Here is a 16,054-nt window from a genome sequence, read left to right on the forward strand (position 1 = left end):
GACCTTTGAGAGGAAATCACGTATCCAGTCGCATAACTGAGACGATATTCCATAAGTGCTCAGTTTGATTACAAGCTGGAAATCTAGAAATATGGAATCAATTTGAAATTCCTAGTCAATAGCACTCAACACTTAGTGTGCGTAAAGAGCCAGTTGCGTTTCACAAGCACGATATTTTCTAAAGCCGTGTTGACTGTGTATCAATAGACCGTTCCCTTAAAGATAATTTATAATGTTCGAACACAATATATGTTGTGAAATCCTGCTAAATATTGACGTTAATTCTACGGACCTGTAATTTAGTGGGCATTGCTGTGACCTGGGCAACTTTCCAGTCTCTGTGTACAGATCTTCCTTCTAGCGAGTGGTTGTGTGGTGGTGGTATGGAGCTATCAATTCTGCTTGTAGTAATATCGAACGCTACAGTGCACTGCTCTGGATACAAACTCTAAGCCTTATGTTAATAAAAACTGTTAATTATCTACTGCCTGCCACAATAAAATTTAACGTGGACTATTTTCCCTTTGTGCTGTGCCGGTCACGGTGGCCGAGCGGTTGTAGGCGCTTCTGTCCGTAACCGCGTGACTGCTACGGTCGCCGGTTCGAATCCTGCCTCGGGCATGGATGTATGTGATGTGCTTAGGTTAGTTAGGTTTAAGTAGTTCTAAGTTCTAGGGGACTGACGACCTAAGATGTTAAGTCTCATAGTGCTCAGAGCCACTTGAACCATTTGAACCCTTGTGCAGGATTTGTTGATGGCTTGTACACCGAAGGGGTCTCTAGAATTGAAAACTACATCTTAACTTTTACTCTGGGTCGTTTCTCAGTATCTCTTTGCGTGCCCTCCACTTTCCAGACCCCACAGGCTTAGATCATCATGCAGACTGTCAACATTTGAAACTGCCCCCGAGCACACTAGCTGGCCACCTTGAGCTCCAGCCGCCGTTCAGAAATTTCTGATAGCCTCTCGGAATTATGATTCAGATATCCCTACTACTTATACCCCAGTCTCGTAGCTGTTTTGACCATTCTTATTTTATTGAATAAATGCCTAAATTATTATGTTTTCCAGCTGATTACTTTTTTAATTATTATGCTTAATTGTTTAATTCGTTATATTATCAGCTTGAGTGTGCGCTGTATAACGAGAGCACAGTTCCATGTCTCAAGCTCGGTGACAAATATATTTTTGTTATGAGATTGTCATTCTTATGGTATCTCCAAAAGCAGGGGTTGTTTATGCATGCAGAATGACCAGGGCGCTTTTGAGTTGTTAACATAAAAATATGTGTTCTGTAACTGCGTAGGCAGTACCTTCATTTATTTCCAATGGTTCTTTTGTGCTCTTAAAGAATTAAATACATCAGCATGGACTTTCTGGATGTTTAGGGCGTGTTTGTGGGCTCTAGAGCTCAAATGTTACCACGAAGCTTATGGCTTGCACGATGACAGTAACACAACATACCTTGATGAAATGTTCAAACGATGTTTCATGAAAATGGACTTCAGTGCATTGTTAGATCATCTAGTATTTAGATCTGTGATTTGCTGTAGAGCTATATTTCCTCATCCTAAAAACGATGCACAATTGCTATGTATACATTCTGTAATGATTTCTACCTGACGTCTTGCTACAGGTGTCCCAACTCTCTTACTAACAATGTTAATCGAAATTTATGTAAAGCACTGTTGAATTTTTCCTCTTAAGAAAATCTTGACGAAATACTGACTTAGAAGAACTAGCGTATGGTGGTAGGAAATGGAAGGGAGCTTGAATCGCTGCATGTAGCACATTAAGTATTTGTTGATTACAAGTTGTTACTGTGTACAGCACATGTCCCTCTCCGTAAGGTCTGACTACAGCACGTAGGTTAAGATGGATGCAGGGTTCAGCAGATTGCACAAACTAGACTAGCATTGATAGCTGCATCAATGAAGTGATCAGACTGAAGGTGATAATAATAATTCTGGCTAAACGAATTACATACATATAGAAAAAGTAGCGAACTTGCCGCGTATTTTGTTACGATGTGTTGTTTTGTAACTGATTACAGGCACACATCTGTTAGCAAAATGAAATAATTAATATATTTCTTCACATTCTCATAGGAGGCTATTTTTCTATGTGTACAAAATGTGTAGAATTTCATATATAATGTAGGGAACCGAAACGTAATGTATAATTTTTAGTGGAAACGAAAATTTACAGGGCTATCCCCAAACATTCCACTCATAAACGATAAATCTGAAGACCATGAAACTAACTAATAAATATGTAAAATGTTGAAATGATAAAGATACATGAAGCTGCTTCATCAAAATTCAACATGTTGATCGCAAGAAGCAGAAAACGTTTCAGTAGTGGTCCAGCTGGAAAGGAGTCGTAACTTATGAAACGGTGTAGTTCTTCTGGGTTTGTTTAGCAGTGCAACCTGGTGTATGTGGCATGCTTTCATTTTTACGTATCCAACATGTTAACGTTAACAAAGACGTCTTATGCATACATATGTGTGTCCTTCATGTGTAATCAGCTATTTCACCAGTGACAGGCGGTTTCACAAGACCGTTACTAATAATAAAATTTTGTTATTTTAGTTGTTGGCCAAATCGTTGGCCAACAGAGAATGGAAGAGCAGTTTTCGTCTGCAAACCATCTTTGCTTTCTGATTGTGACATTTACTTTTGGTCTGAAAAGTCACTTTCTGTGTATTATAGGGGATAAATTGTGTAAGAAAAAAAGAAACAGTAATACAACGCTGGAGAACACAGTACACGCCATTGCAAGAGACAAACTGTAAAGCAATTCGAGATGGTCCTTCTCGTTGGGGTAGGAAAATATGAAAGCCGTCTGTTATAAGTGTTTTCCACTAACATCTACATCAACATGGTGATCCTGCAATTCACAATCAAGTGCTTGGCAGAGGATTCATCGAACTATATACAAGCTATTTCTTTACCACTCCACTGTCGATCAGCGCACAGGCGAAACGAAAACTTAAATCTATACGTGTAAACTCTGATTCCTCTTATTTTATTCTGATGATCATTTCTATCTTCTCATTCGGAGATGAAATTCGTAATTCAAATTTCAAGAGAAGATCCTGCTGCAAAGATAAATGCCTTTCTTTTAGTGTTTGCCACCCCAATTCGCAATATTATATCTGCGGCACTTTCTCGCCTATTTTTCAGTGAAACAAAACAAGTTAGCCTTCTTTGAAATTTTTCTATGTCGTACATCAATCCTATCTGATGCGGATCCCACATACGAGTGTAGTGTAGGCGTGTTTCTTTTTCGAAGTTTTGTTCCCATTAATGCCAGTCTTTGGTGCGCTTTCCCAACAGCATCATCTGTGGGAGCATCCCAAATTAGTTATTAGTAATTGTCATCCCTAAGTATTAAGTTGAATTGACAGCTCTTACATTTGGGTGATTAGAGTGTAGAGAAATTTCCGCTACCAAGCCCAATAAAAGATTATTTATTCGTCACAGGACAGGTTTCGGGCTAGTGCCCATCCATATGTCTTGATAAATTCATGTACGTGTTTATATTGCTCGCGATCGCTGTTTGAATACAAAGGAAGGTATTTGCTTGTGACCAAACAGATACAAGTGGAACAGTTCTAAGTGGCTAAACAGCATTTGTCGAAAATATATCTTTACTTACAAAAATGTTCAAATGTGTTTGAATTCCAAAAGCACCAAACTGCTGAGGTCATCGGTCCCTAGACTTACACACTATTCAGTCTATTTTAAAGTAACTTATGCTAAGAATGATACTAACACCCATGGCCAAGCGAAGACTCGAACCTCCGGCAGGAGGGGCTGCGCAATCCGTGACATGGCGCTTTAAACCACGTGGCCACTCTGTCTGTACTTACATAAATATGAAGTATTCATATTACAATTATGCTGTGGTGGGAGTTTTTCCACTCTGTTGCACATTTGTTACTATTTTCACGTCCATGTTTCAGTTTTTTTAAATTTAACTGTATATTTCACAACTGTGTCGTGTACTAGTGATCCACATTACGAATATGGATAAAAAAAATAAAAATCAATAATACGGATCAATAATTTAGAAATTTATAATAGCTTGATAAGTTTCTATGTGTGCTACATCTATGGCTAAGTTTTTCGACCATAACATACATGTTTGTATGTAAACACAGTGTATATTACGAGTTCACGACACAGTTGATAACTATGCAGCTAAATGTTAACAAACTGAAACACTAACGTGAAAAAAATTACAAATGTGCAACTGAGTGGATAAAATCCCAGCACAGCATAATTATAATAAGGATAGTCTACTTCATCCTTATGTAAGTCTTGCCACTTACTACTGTTCGTTCCTCTTCTATCTGTTTCGTCACGAGCAAATAATTTTATTTGTATTCAAGTAGTGATCTACAGCAATATAAAAATGTACATACATGTATAAAAACCTGGGGATGGGTACAAGCCCGAAACCGGTCGTGTGACTGGCAGTGGAAATTTTTCCGCAAGCTGTAAAGGTACAGTCACGGAGTTCAACAGCATCCACTTTGAATAAAATTCACTTTTGCGTGATTTATTGTGTAACCGAAGTTTAGCAAATATTCTTTTAGTTCTCGTGTGGATAAAGTCATATTTTTCATATTATTTAGAGTCATTTGCCAATTTCGCGCCATACAGATATCTTGTCCAAATCGTTATCCAATCGGTTATGATCAGCTGATGACTTTATAAGGTGCTAAATGTCAGCATCATCTGCAGGCAGTCGCAGAGGGATGCTAAGTCCATGTGGATGAGGACCTGAAATATTGCCTTCTTGAACGCCAGATTTTACTTCTATTTTACTCGATGGCTTTCCGTCAATTATTCTGAAATGTGACCTTTCCGACAGGAAATCACAAATCCAGTCGCACAACCGAGACGATACCCCACAGACACTCAGTCTGATTAGAAGTCGCTTGTGAGGAACGGTGTCAAAAGCCTTCTGGTAATCTAAAAATATGCAGTCAATCTAACATTCCATTTCAAAAACACTCATTACTTCGTGAGAGTAAAGAGCTAGTTGTATTTCACACGAACGATACTTTCCGAACCGGTGTTGGCTATTTGTAAATAAACTGTTTTTTTCGAGGTAATTCATAATACTCGAATACGGTATATGTTCCAGCATGCTACTGCAAATCAGCGTTAGTAATATGGGCCTGTAATTCAAAAGACCACTCCTGTTTCCTTTACTCAGTACTGAAGTGACCTGTCCAAATTTCCAGTCTTTAGGTTAGTCGCCATCTCTAACGAGCGAGGGGTTCTATATGGTTGCTCAGTAATGAGCAGTTGTATCAGCATACTTTGAAAGACACCTAAATATTATGCAATCGTGACCGGAGTGCTTTCATTTGTTAAGCTGCTTATCTCCACCGAGGGTATCTAGTACAAAGCTAGTCACGTTGGAAGTTGTTCTTCGTTCGAATTCTGGAAATTTACTTTGTCATCTTTGATGAAGAAATTTCGGAAAACCCCGTTTAGTAAATCTGCTTTAGTGGCGCTGTCATCAGTAACATTACCACTGGTATTTTTCACTGAAGGTATTGACTGCGTCTTTCCATTGGTGTACTTGACATACGACCAGAATCTCTCTGGGTTTTCTGCAAAATTGCAGATACAGTTTCGTTGTGCAGAATATTAAAAGTATCTAGCATTGAAGATCGCGTTAAATTCCGAGCTTCTGTAAGATTTCGCCAGTCTTGCAGTTATTCCGTTCTTTTGAACTTGGCATGTTTTTTCAGTCAAATTTGCAAAATATAATGTAACATTGTGCGAGCTGGAAATCAGTCAGATGACTAAAAATCTGTATAGTGCAAGTTTCACTCTCCTAGTGAAATCTTATCTTTGGCGGAGTAGTGAAAAAGCAAGTCTTTACGCCATACTTTGAATGAGGAGACTAGTCATTCAATCTGTGCGCTTAGCGCAAAGTCCAAGGTTGAAAGGGCCATGTATACAGGTGGCCAGTCTTCTTTTGGTCTCCGCCTGAAGCTGTCAGGATCTTATCGTTTGATGGCCGTTTGTGAAGGTCAGACTTTTGTCTTTGTATTATTTTGATGGGCATTTCTAAGCTGCAGCGTCCAGCATTATTGGTGAGATCGTTGCTTGCTTGTTTTGCATGGCGTAATTCAGTTTTCATGATTTTCGGGTGCACCTGTGAGACATGCTTCTGCGATTTTGTATCCATGTGGGCAACGGTAGTACATTGTTGGGATCACGTCTTTATTTGAATATGCGAGGATCAAGACCTATTTTTCCTGTATTCATCAGATATAATAGGTCGTCTTTCATGTTACTTTCTCAAAATATTACTGAGGAGATTGAAAAGAATGTGGAGTTTCAGGAAACATTCCTCACACACAAATAAAGAAAAGATATGTGGACATGTGTCCGCAAACGCTTAATTTCCAAGTTAGAGCTGATTTTAGTTCCTTCAGTATGTACTGTACTTCCTCGATTCACCGCCTGTTGGCCCAATTGAAGGAAGGTAATGTTGACTTCGGTGCTTGTGTTGACATGCGACTCATTGCTCTACAGTACTAGCATCAAGCACATTAGAAAGTAGCATCAACAGGTTAGTGTTCATCACGAACGTGGTTTTGCAGTCAGTGCAATGTTTACAAATGCGGAGTTGACAGATGCCCATTTGATGTATGGATTAGCACGGGGCAATAGCAATACGTTTGTATCGAGACAGATTTCCAGAACGGTGTCCCGACACGAAGACGTTCGAACCAAGTGATCGGCGTCTTAGGGAGCACGGAACATTCCAGCCTATGAATCGCGACTGGAGAAGCCCTAGAACGACGAGGATACCTGCAATGAACGAGGCAATTCTTCGTGCAGTTGACGATAACCCTAATGTCAGCGTCAGAGAAGTTGCTGCTGTACAAGGTAACGTTGACCACGTCACTGCATGGAGAGTGCTACGGGAGAACCAGTTGTTTCCGTACCATGTACAGCGTGTGCAGGCACTATGAGCAGCTGACTGGCCTCAACGGGTACACTTCTGCGAATGGTTCACCCAACAATGTGTCAATCCTCATTTCAGTGGAAATGTTCTTTTTACGGATTAGGCTTCATTCCAACGTGACCAAATTGTAAATTTTCACAATCAACATGTGTGGGCTGACGAGAATCCGCACGCAATTGTGCAATCACGTCATCAACACAGATTTTCTGTAAACTTTTGGGCAGGAATTGTTGGTGATGTCTTAATTGGGCCCCATGTTCTTCCAACTACACTCAATGGAGCACGTTATCATGATTTCATACTGGATTCTCTACCTGTGCTGCTAGAACAAGTACGACACAACATGTGGTTCATGCACGATGGAGCTCCTGCACATATCAGTCGAAGTGTTCGTACGCTTCTCAACCACAGATTCGGTGACCAATGGATTGGTGGAGGCCGACAAATTCCATGGCCTCCACGCTCTCCTGACCTCAATCCTCTTGACTTTCATTTATGGGGGCATTTGAAAGCTCTTGTCTACTCAACCCCGGTATCACATGTAGAGACTCTTCGTGCTCGTATTGTGGACGGCTGTGATACAATACGCCATTCTCCAGGGCTGCATCAGCGCATCAGGGATTCCATGCGACGGAGGGTGGGTGCATGTATCCTCGCTAGCGGAGGACATTTTGAACATTTCCTGTAACAAAGTGTTTGAAGTCACGCTGGTACGTTCTGTTGCTGTGTCTTTCCATTCCACGACTAATGTGATTTGAAGAGAAGTAATAAAATGAGCTCTAACATGGAAAGTAAGCGTTTCCGGACACATGTCCACATAACATCTTTTCTTTCTTTGTGTGTGAGGAATGTTTCCTGAAAGTTTGGCCGTACCTTTTTGTAACATCCTGTAGATATATATTCTTTTGGTAGCATTCACACACCCGGTCCCTTAGAGGACACTTTTGTATGTTGTTTGTGTCTGCCTGTTGTACAAATAATTGCAGTTAATTTCATACCTTCAGCGAAATACTGTGCGCCTCAAGTAGTCAATTTTCAATTCTACGAAATTTTATAGTCATTCGCGCATGAGTTCATTTATCGTTGGTTTATACTAGTATCGGGGAATAGCATTACATATTTAAAACGGGCTGCCATGGCAATAGTTAATATTCTGATAAACTGTCTCCAGCAGACACAACATTATCCAATTCTGTGCATTTTGTATTAAACTGGGGACCTCGACACGACGGAGAGGCTTCATCCCACCGTAGCCCTCAGTGGTTCACAACCCCACAACAGGCCACAGCTATGCATCAATCTCACCACCGCCCCACACCGAACCCAGGGTTATTGTGCGGCTCGGACCGAAGTGGCCCCCCCCCCCCTGGACCCCCGGGAACGTCTCACACCAGACGAGTGTAAACACAAATGTTTGCGTGGTAGAATAAGTATGGTGTACGCGTACGTGGAAACGGTATTTGTGCAGCAATCGCAGACACCATGTAACTGAGGCGGAATAAAGGGAACCAGCCCGCACCCGCCGAGGTAGATGCAAAACCGCCTTAAAGACCATCTACAGGCAGGCCGGCACACCGGACCTCGACACTAATACGCTGGGCGGATTTGTGCTGGGGACCGGCACGCCTTTCGGTTCGGAAAGCAGCTATTTCATATATAACTTTCACCTAAATACAGTATGTACTGAGAACTTCAACAAACGTGCTCCATCAGTGAAGCTTTCGGGTGTTTGCATTTCATTGAATCAATCTCTTGTTGTTAAATTTTAGAACACACAGTGTGCAGTTACACCTTTTCTAATAGAAGAGGTTCACTTACACAGATAATTTATATCAAGCGGGCTCTAATTCTTGGTTACAATTGACCTTCCTTTAATGTACTTTAAAGGTGGCTTTGTATGTTCCGTTGCGTTATAAAGATTTTCGTGCTATTTCATATTTCGTTAACAGTAAGAAGTAGCGTTGATGTTCATTGATGGGTCAAATTTTGAGTAAAATGTTTGATTTTTCCGGATCATTAGTACCGGTGTCATTACGTTCCATTCACTCACAGGCAAAACAAACAAGGTATTGTGTAGCTTTTGACCTGTATAAACTGAGCTCTTTGAAGATCATACCTGTTCATAAGAAGTCATTTATGGTTCAACGGACGTTTAGGATGGAAAGGGGACAGTGCTTGAAAGTTTCTTCACCTCGAAACAGAAACTAAACTTCTGCGTATTTTTCACGGCAGGGCTGTTAACACGTTGAAGAGGTGAGATACATTAAAATCACAAAAATTATTTGCTGTATTCTATGGCCATACATTTATTTAGGGATTCGCATTCAGTAAATCTGCAGTTCGTTTCCTTCAAAGCATCCCAGTCATATTATGAAAAATTCAGGTCTTGAGATGTCGCTATGCACTCCAAACGGTGGGTTAAGGTCGCTGTGAGATTCGTCGAACCTAGGACCAGATGGCATTATCCTCGAAGAGCGGGTTTGGATAAACTGTTCTTCTGAAATGTCACATTTACCGTCTGACTATAGACACCTAGGCTCCTCTTTGAATCTGATGTACTTCCTCTGGCTGTCTCTTCAAATCATGACATATTCCTTTGCTACAAAAATAGCAGAAAATATTGACAGCCATTCACAGCTGTTACTCAACTTTCACTTTTCCTGTTCTCTCGATAAATATTAATTTTTGGGTGTAAATGTACTGCCTCGTCAATTTAGGGGTAATGAAAATCGCTTCCGTGTTACATGCGTACCGAGAGAAAGGCACCTCTGTTGATGGGGTAGAGGTGTCCAGCGGTTAGAACCAGCGGTTTCTGTGCGCGTACGATGAGGATTCTCAGAGCGTGCTTGAATCTCGCGCTGCACTCCACCCAGGGGCAGCTGTAAGCCGCCGTGGAGACCGACTCTCCCTGTGAACACAAATATAAAAAACTGTTGTAGTGTTCATAGCACGCTGGGCCGACAGAAGCTCAAATCATTAGTGTCTCCAAAGTGACACACTTTAGAGGAAGTAATAAGGCTCGTATAAATATGTCTTTGTTCTGATGAATAACAGCTGAAGATGCTAAGAAGTTCTTCATGATACTCCATGTCTGGTTTCAAAGTTCATATGGAATCTATTTTGTAGTGGAATCTGAAAATGATATTCTAAATATAACCAATCTCTCTGAATAATCACAAAATAGATATTTGTTTGATGCTGTGCACCATGTGACAATTAGCATCGATTCATCTTTCGCGACTAGGTATCATATTAAATGAGAAATATTTTAGAAAACAGAATGTTCTCGTCGTGTAAAACTCACAAGCTTCACTGCTACGTGTTATAACACAGAACATTAACACAAACACAGCGAAGACATATACAAAATGTACTGTTCTGATTGTAAGGCTAGCCGCAAGAATCAAACGGGGAGTAAGTTTAAGACACGATACTGGGAACACACTATAAAAAACGTAAAACTTATTAAATACACTCCTGGAAATTGAAATAAGAACACCGAGAATTCATTGTCCCAGGAAGGGGAAACTTTATTGACACATTCCTGGGGTCAGATACATCACATGATCACACTGACAGAACCACAGGCACATAGACACAGGCAACAGAGCATGCACAATGTCGGCACTAGTACAGTGTATATCCATCTTTCGCAGCAATGCAGGCTGCTATTCTCCCATGGAGACGATCGTAGAGATGCTGGATGTAGTCCTGTGGAACGGCTTGCCTCGCCATTTCCACCTGGCGCCTCAGTTGGACCAGCGTTCGTGATGGACGTGCAGACCGCGTGAGACGACGCTTCATCCAGTCCCAAACATGCTCAATGGGGGACAGATCCGGAGATCTTGCTGGCCAGGGTAGTTGACTTACACCTTCTAGAGCACGTTGGGTGGCACGGGATACATGCGGACGTGCATTGTCCTGTTGGAACAGCAAGTTCCCTTGCCGGTCTAGGAATGGTAGAACGATGGGTTCGATGACGGTTTGGATGTACCGTGCACTATTCAGTGTCCCCTCGACGATCACCAGTGGTGTACGGCCAGTGTAGGAGATCGCTCCCCACACCATGATGCCGGGTGTTGGCCCTGTGTGCCTCGGTCGTATGCAGTCCTGATTGTGGCGCTCACCTGCACGGCGCCAAACACGCATACGACCATCATTGGCACCAAGGCAGAAGCGACTCTCATCGCTGAAGACGACACGTCTCCATTCGTCCCTCCATTCACGACTGTCGCGACGCCACTGGAGGCGGTCTGCACGATGTTGGGGCGTGAGCGGAAGACGGCCTAACGGTGTGCGGGACCGTAGCCCAATTTCCAGGAGTGTAATTCGACCAATAAGGAAGGGATACTTCCCGACATAAATGAAAAACTGATATTTATACCCACCTGAAACCATCAAGGAAAAACACGATCAAAGAGCAATGCACACTAATGAAACCCTCTTCCTGGATACATTTCGTATCATCATATTTTTTTTTCTTTTTGAGTCATCACTTTTTCCACTGGTCTGATGCGTCCCGAAACTAACGACTCTCTTGTTCCAACCTCTTCATCTCAGAGTACCACTTGCAGACTACGTCCTCAGTTACGCTGAAGCGCCGAGGAAACTGGTATAGGCATGCACATTCAAATACAGACACATGTAAACAGGCAGAATACGGCGCTGCGGTCGGCAACGCCTATGTAAGACCATAAGTGTCTGGTGCCGATGTTAGATCGGTTGCTGATGCTACAGTGGCCTCTTAACAAGCTTTAAGTGAGTTTGAACGTGGTGTTGTAGTCGGCGCACGAGCTATGAGTCACAGCATTTCCGCGATAGCGATGAGGTAAGATTTTCCCTTGCGACCACCTCAAGAGTGTACCGTGAATATCAGGAAACCGGTGAAACGTCATATCTCCGACATTGCTACGGCCGGAAAAAGATATTACAAGAACGGGACCGACTGTGACCGAAGAGAATCGTTCAATGGGATAGAGGTGCAACCCTTCCGCAAATTGCTGAAGATTTCAATGCTGGGCCATCAACAAGTGTCACCGTGCGAACCATTCAACGAAACATTATCATTATGGGCTTTCGGAGCCGAGGGTCCACTCGTGACTACACGACTCACAGCTTTGCGCCTCGCCTGGGTCCGTCAACAGTGACATTGGAATGTTGTTGACTGGAAACTTGTTGATTGGTCGGACGGGTCTCGTTTCAAATTGTATCGAGCAGATGTACATGTACGGGTATGGAGACAACCTCATGAACCCATGGATCCTGCATGTCTGCAGGGGACTGTTCAAGCTGGTGGAATCTTGGAGACTCTGTAAAGATGTGAGGTGTGTGCATTTTGTGTGATATGGGACCCATGATAAGTCTAGACAGGACTTTGACAGGTTACACGTATGTAAGCACCCATTCATGTCCAGTGTGTCTTCCGACAGACTTCGGCAATTCCAGCAGGACAATGCGACGCCCCACACGTCTAGAATTGCTACAGAGTGGCTCCAGGAACCCTCATCTGAGTTTAAACACTTCTACTGGCCACCAAACTCCACAGACATGAACATTATTGAGCATATCTGGGATCCTTGCAATGTGTTGTTCAGAAGAAGTCTCCACTGCCTCGTAAGCTTATGGATTCGTGGACAGCCCTGCAGGATTCATGGTATCAGTTCCCTGGAGCACTAGTGGAGACGGTAGTCGAGTCCATGTCACGTCGTGCTGCGCCACTTCCACATGCTCGCGGGAGCCCTACACGATATTAGGCAGGTTCAAAAATGGTTCAAATGGCTCTGAGCACTATGGGACTTAAATTCTGAGGTCATCAGTCCCCTAGAACTTAGAACTACTTAAACTCAACCAACCCAAGGACAGCACACACATCCATGCCCGAGGCAGGATTCAATCCAGAGACCGTAGCGGTCGCTCGGTTCAAGACTGTAGTGCCTAGAACCGCTCGGCTTCCCCGGCCGGCATTAGGCAGGAGTACCAGTTTCTTTGGATCTTCATTGTGTTTGCAGGATGTGTTCCATACTGTCTTCAACTAGAGTTTTTACCCTCTACAGCCCCATCTGTACCATAGACGTTTTCCCTGATTATTTCGCCTACGTCCTATCATCCCATCCCTTCTTATTTTCAGTATTTTTCATGTAGTCTTTTTCTCACCGATTCAGCAGAGAATCCTCATTTCTTACGCCTTCAATCCACCTAATTTTCAACATTCTTCTGGAGCACCATCCGTTCTCTTCCGTTCCTGTTTTCAAACAGCCTACATTTCACTACCGTACAGTGATGTGCTCCAAACATATTCTCAGAAATATCTTCCTCAATTAAGGCCTGTGTGTGATACTAGTAGACTTCTCTTGGCCAGAAATGCCCTTTTTGCAACCGCTAGTCTGTTTTTACATCCTACTTCCTTCGTGCATCATGCGTTATTTTGCTGCCTAGGCTGTAGAATTCGTTATCTTCATCTACGTGTTCTTATTCCTCCTACTTCTCATTACTTTCGTGTATGTTCTAATTACTCTCGATCTATATTCTGTACCAATTAGACTTCATTCCACTCAAAAGATTCTGTAGTTCCCCTTCATATTAATTGAGAATAGCAATATCAAAAGCCAAATTTATCATTGATAACTTTTCACCTTAAATATAATACCAAACTTAAATTTTGCTTTTATTTCGGTCATTGCTCCTTCGATGTATGGATTGAACCCTAGGACGAAAGACACCGAAACTGTGTTGCCCGGTTTTAAAACGATCACTTCGTTATTGGTCGTCTACTCTTATTTTTCCCTCTTCGCTATTGTATATATTTTGTATCACCCGTCTTTCCCTATAGCTTGCTCCTGCTTTTATAAGGATTTCGAACGTGTTGCACCACATCACATTGTGGAACGCTCTTGCCAGATAGACAAATCCTATAAATGTGTCTTGACTTTTCTTCAGTCTTGCTTAGATTACCAGCCTTAACGACAGAACCGCCTCTCTGGTGCTGTTTTTTCAAAAACCGAACGAATTGCCTTCTAACATATCCCCTACTTTCTGTCCCGTTCTTCATTCACAAACTTGAATGCATGAGCTTTTAAGCTGATTGTGCGATAGTTCTCCCACTTTTCAGCTCTTGCAATCTTCGAAACTCTGTCGATGACGTTTTCCCGAAAGTCTGATGATATATCGCCTATCTCATACATTCTTTCTACACACGAATATGAATGGTCGTTTTATGGCCGATACTCCCAGTTATTTTAGAAATTTCGATGGAATGTTAGCTATCTCTTCTGCCTTAAGCTTTCTAAAATTCTATTAAATTTTGTTTTTAATACTGGATTCCCTTTCTCTCGACTCCTATTTCTTCTTCTATCACATTATTAGCCAACGCCTCCGCAACACAGGTCTTCAACGCACTTTTTCCATCCATCCACTGTCTCCCCTGCATTTAAAAATGAAATTTCTTTCCACTTTTAATGTTACTGCCCTTGCTTTTAATTTCACCAAAGGCTATTTTGAGTTTTCCATATGCTGAGTCTCTCCTTCCGACAATCACTTCTTTCTCAATTTCTTCACATTTTCGATGTCCGTTTCGCCTTAGTTTCCCTGCACTTCTTTTTATTTCATTCGTAAGCGATTTGTATTTCTGTATTCCAGTTTTTGCTGAAAACTTTTAGTACTTCCTTCTTTCGTCTATCATCTGAAGTGTTTGTTATGTTAACCATGATTTCTTCACAGTTATCTTCCTTGTGTCTATTGTTTTCTTTCCAACTTCAGTGACTGCCGTTTTTAGAGACGTTCATTCATCTTCTGCTGAATGGACCACTGAGCTCTTGTCGCACTGTCTATAGCATAACAGAACTTCAAGTGTATCTCATCTGTCCTTGGTACCTCCGTGTTCCAGTTCTTTGTGCACTGATTTTCCTGACCGGTCACTTCAACTGCAATCTACTGTTCATCATTACTAAATTGTGACCTGAGTTTAAACCTGCTTCTAGGTACGCTTTACAGTCCAGTATCTGGTTTCGTAATCTCTGTCTGGCCAGGATGTAATCTAAGTGGTATCTTCCCTTTTCTCCTTGTCTTTTCCAAGTATATCTAAACCTCTTGTGAATCTTGATCGGAGTATTCGCTATTACAAGCTAAAATTTACTGCAGAATTCAATTAGGCTTTCTCCCCCCTCATTCATACTACCAAGCCCATATTCTCCAGTAATCCTTTCTTCGGCTCCTTTCCCTATAACTACATCCAAGTCATCTATGACCATTACATTTTTATCTCCCTTTACGTAATGATTTACCGGCCAGTATCCTCATATACTTTATCTCTTCAACTTCGGCTTGCGACGTATTCATTCACACCTGAATTAGTTGTCGATGAAGGTTTGCTATCTGTACTGATGAGAACAACCCTGTCACAGAGTTGTTGACAATAAATCACTCTTTGACCTTTGTTCCTATTCATAACGAAAACTAATCCCGTTTTAATGTGTTCTACTGCCGTTGATTGTAGCCTAGACTCGTCTGACCAGAAATCCTTGTCTTTCTTATCCACTTCATTGACTCTCACTAGATCAAGGCTGAGCCACAGCATTCCCCTTTTCAGATTTTCTGTCTTTGCTACCACGTTCCAAGCTTCCGACATTCCACTCCTCTGCTGTAGAACGTTGCCCTTTCGTTATCCATTCAATCTTTTTCTCATGTTCACCTCTCGTTGGACTGTCACCTTCTGGAGGTCTGAATGGGGGACTAATTTGGAATCTTTCGCGAATAGCGAGATTATGATAAAACTTTTTTCATTTGAAGGCTATATGTTCCCGTGGTTTCCATTTCATCGTCATGCCATTGTTCATTGATGATTCTTCAGCCTTTCAGGATAACTACCCATCCCAAGAGCAAGAGAGCGCCCTGAAGCACTTGGCTCTCCTCCGCTCTCTTTGACAAGATGGGTGGCAGGACGGATGACCTCTTATGCCGGAAGTTTCTGGCCGCCACTGCCGATGATTTTTGCAGTGATGTGGTGGTGTTCTCACTTTGTCAACTCTCGGTAGAGGACTTTATGCATCACTT

General features: G+C 42.0%; 1 protein-coding gene across 1 annotated transcript in view; it reads right to left on the reverse strand.

The window, feature by feature from the left end:
* LOC126101332 (odorant receptor Or2-like) overlaps nt 1–16,054 on the reverse strand; it is a 39,246-nt gene that overhangs the window by 3,247 nt on the left and 19,945 nt on the right. The window contains exon 4 of the mRNA XM_049912004.1: nt 9,759–9,914. Within this exon, the coding sequence (XP_049767961.1) occupies nt 9,759–9,914 (156 nt within the window). The remainder of the gene's footprint in view (nt 1–9,758; nt 9,915–16,054) is intronic.

Source organism: Schistocerca cancellata, chromosome 9, assembly GCF_023864275.1.
Source record: "Schistocerca cancellata isolate TAMUIC-IGC-003103 chromosome 9, iqSchCanc2.1, whole genome shotgun sequence".
Classification (NCBI taxonomy): Eukaryota; Metazoa; Arthropoda; class Insecta; order Orthoptera; family Acrididae; genus Schistocerca; species Schistocerca cancellata.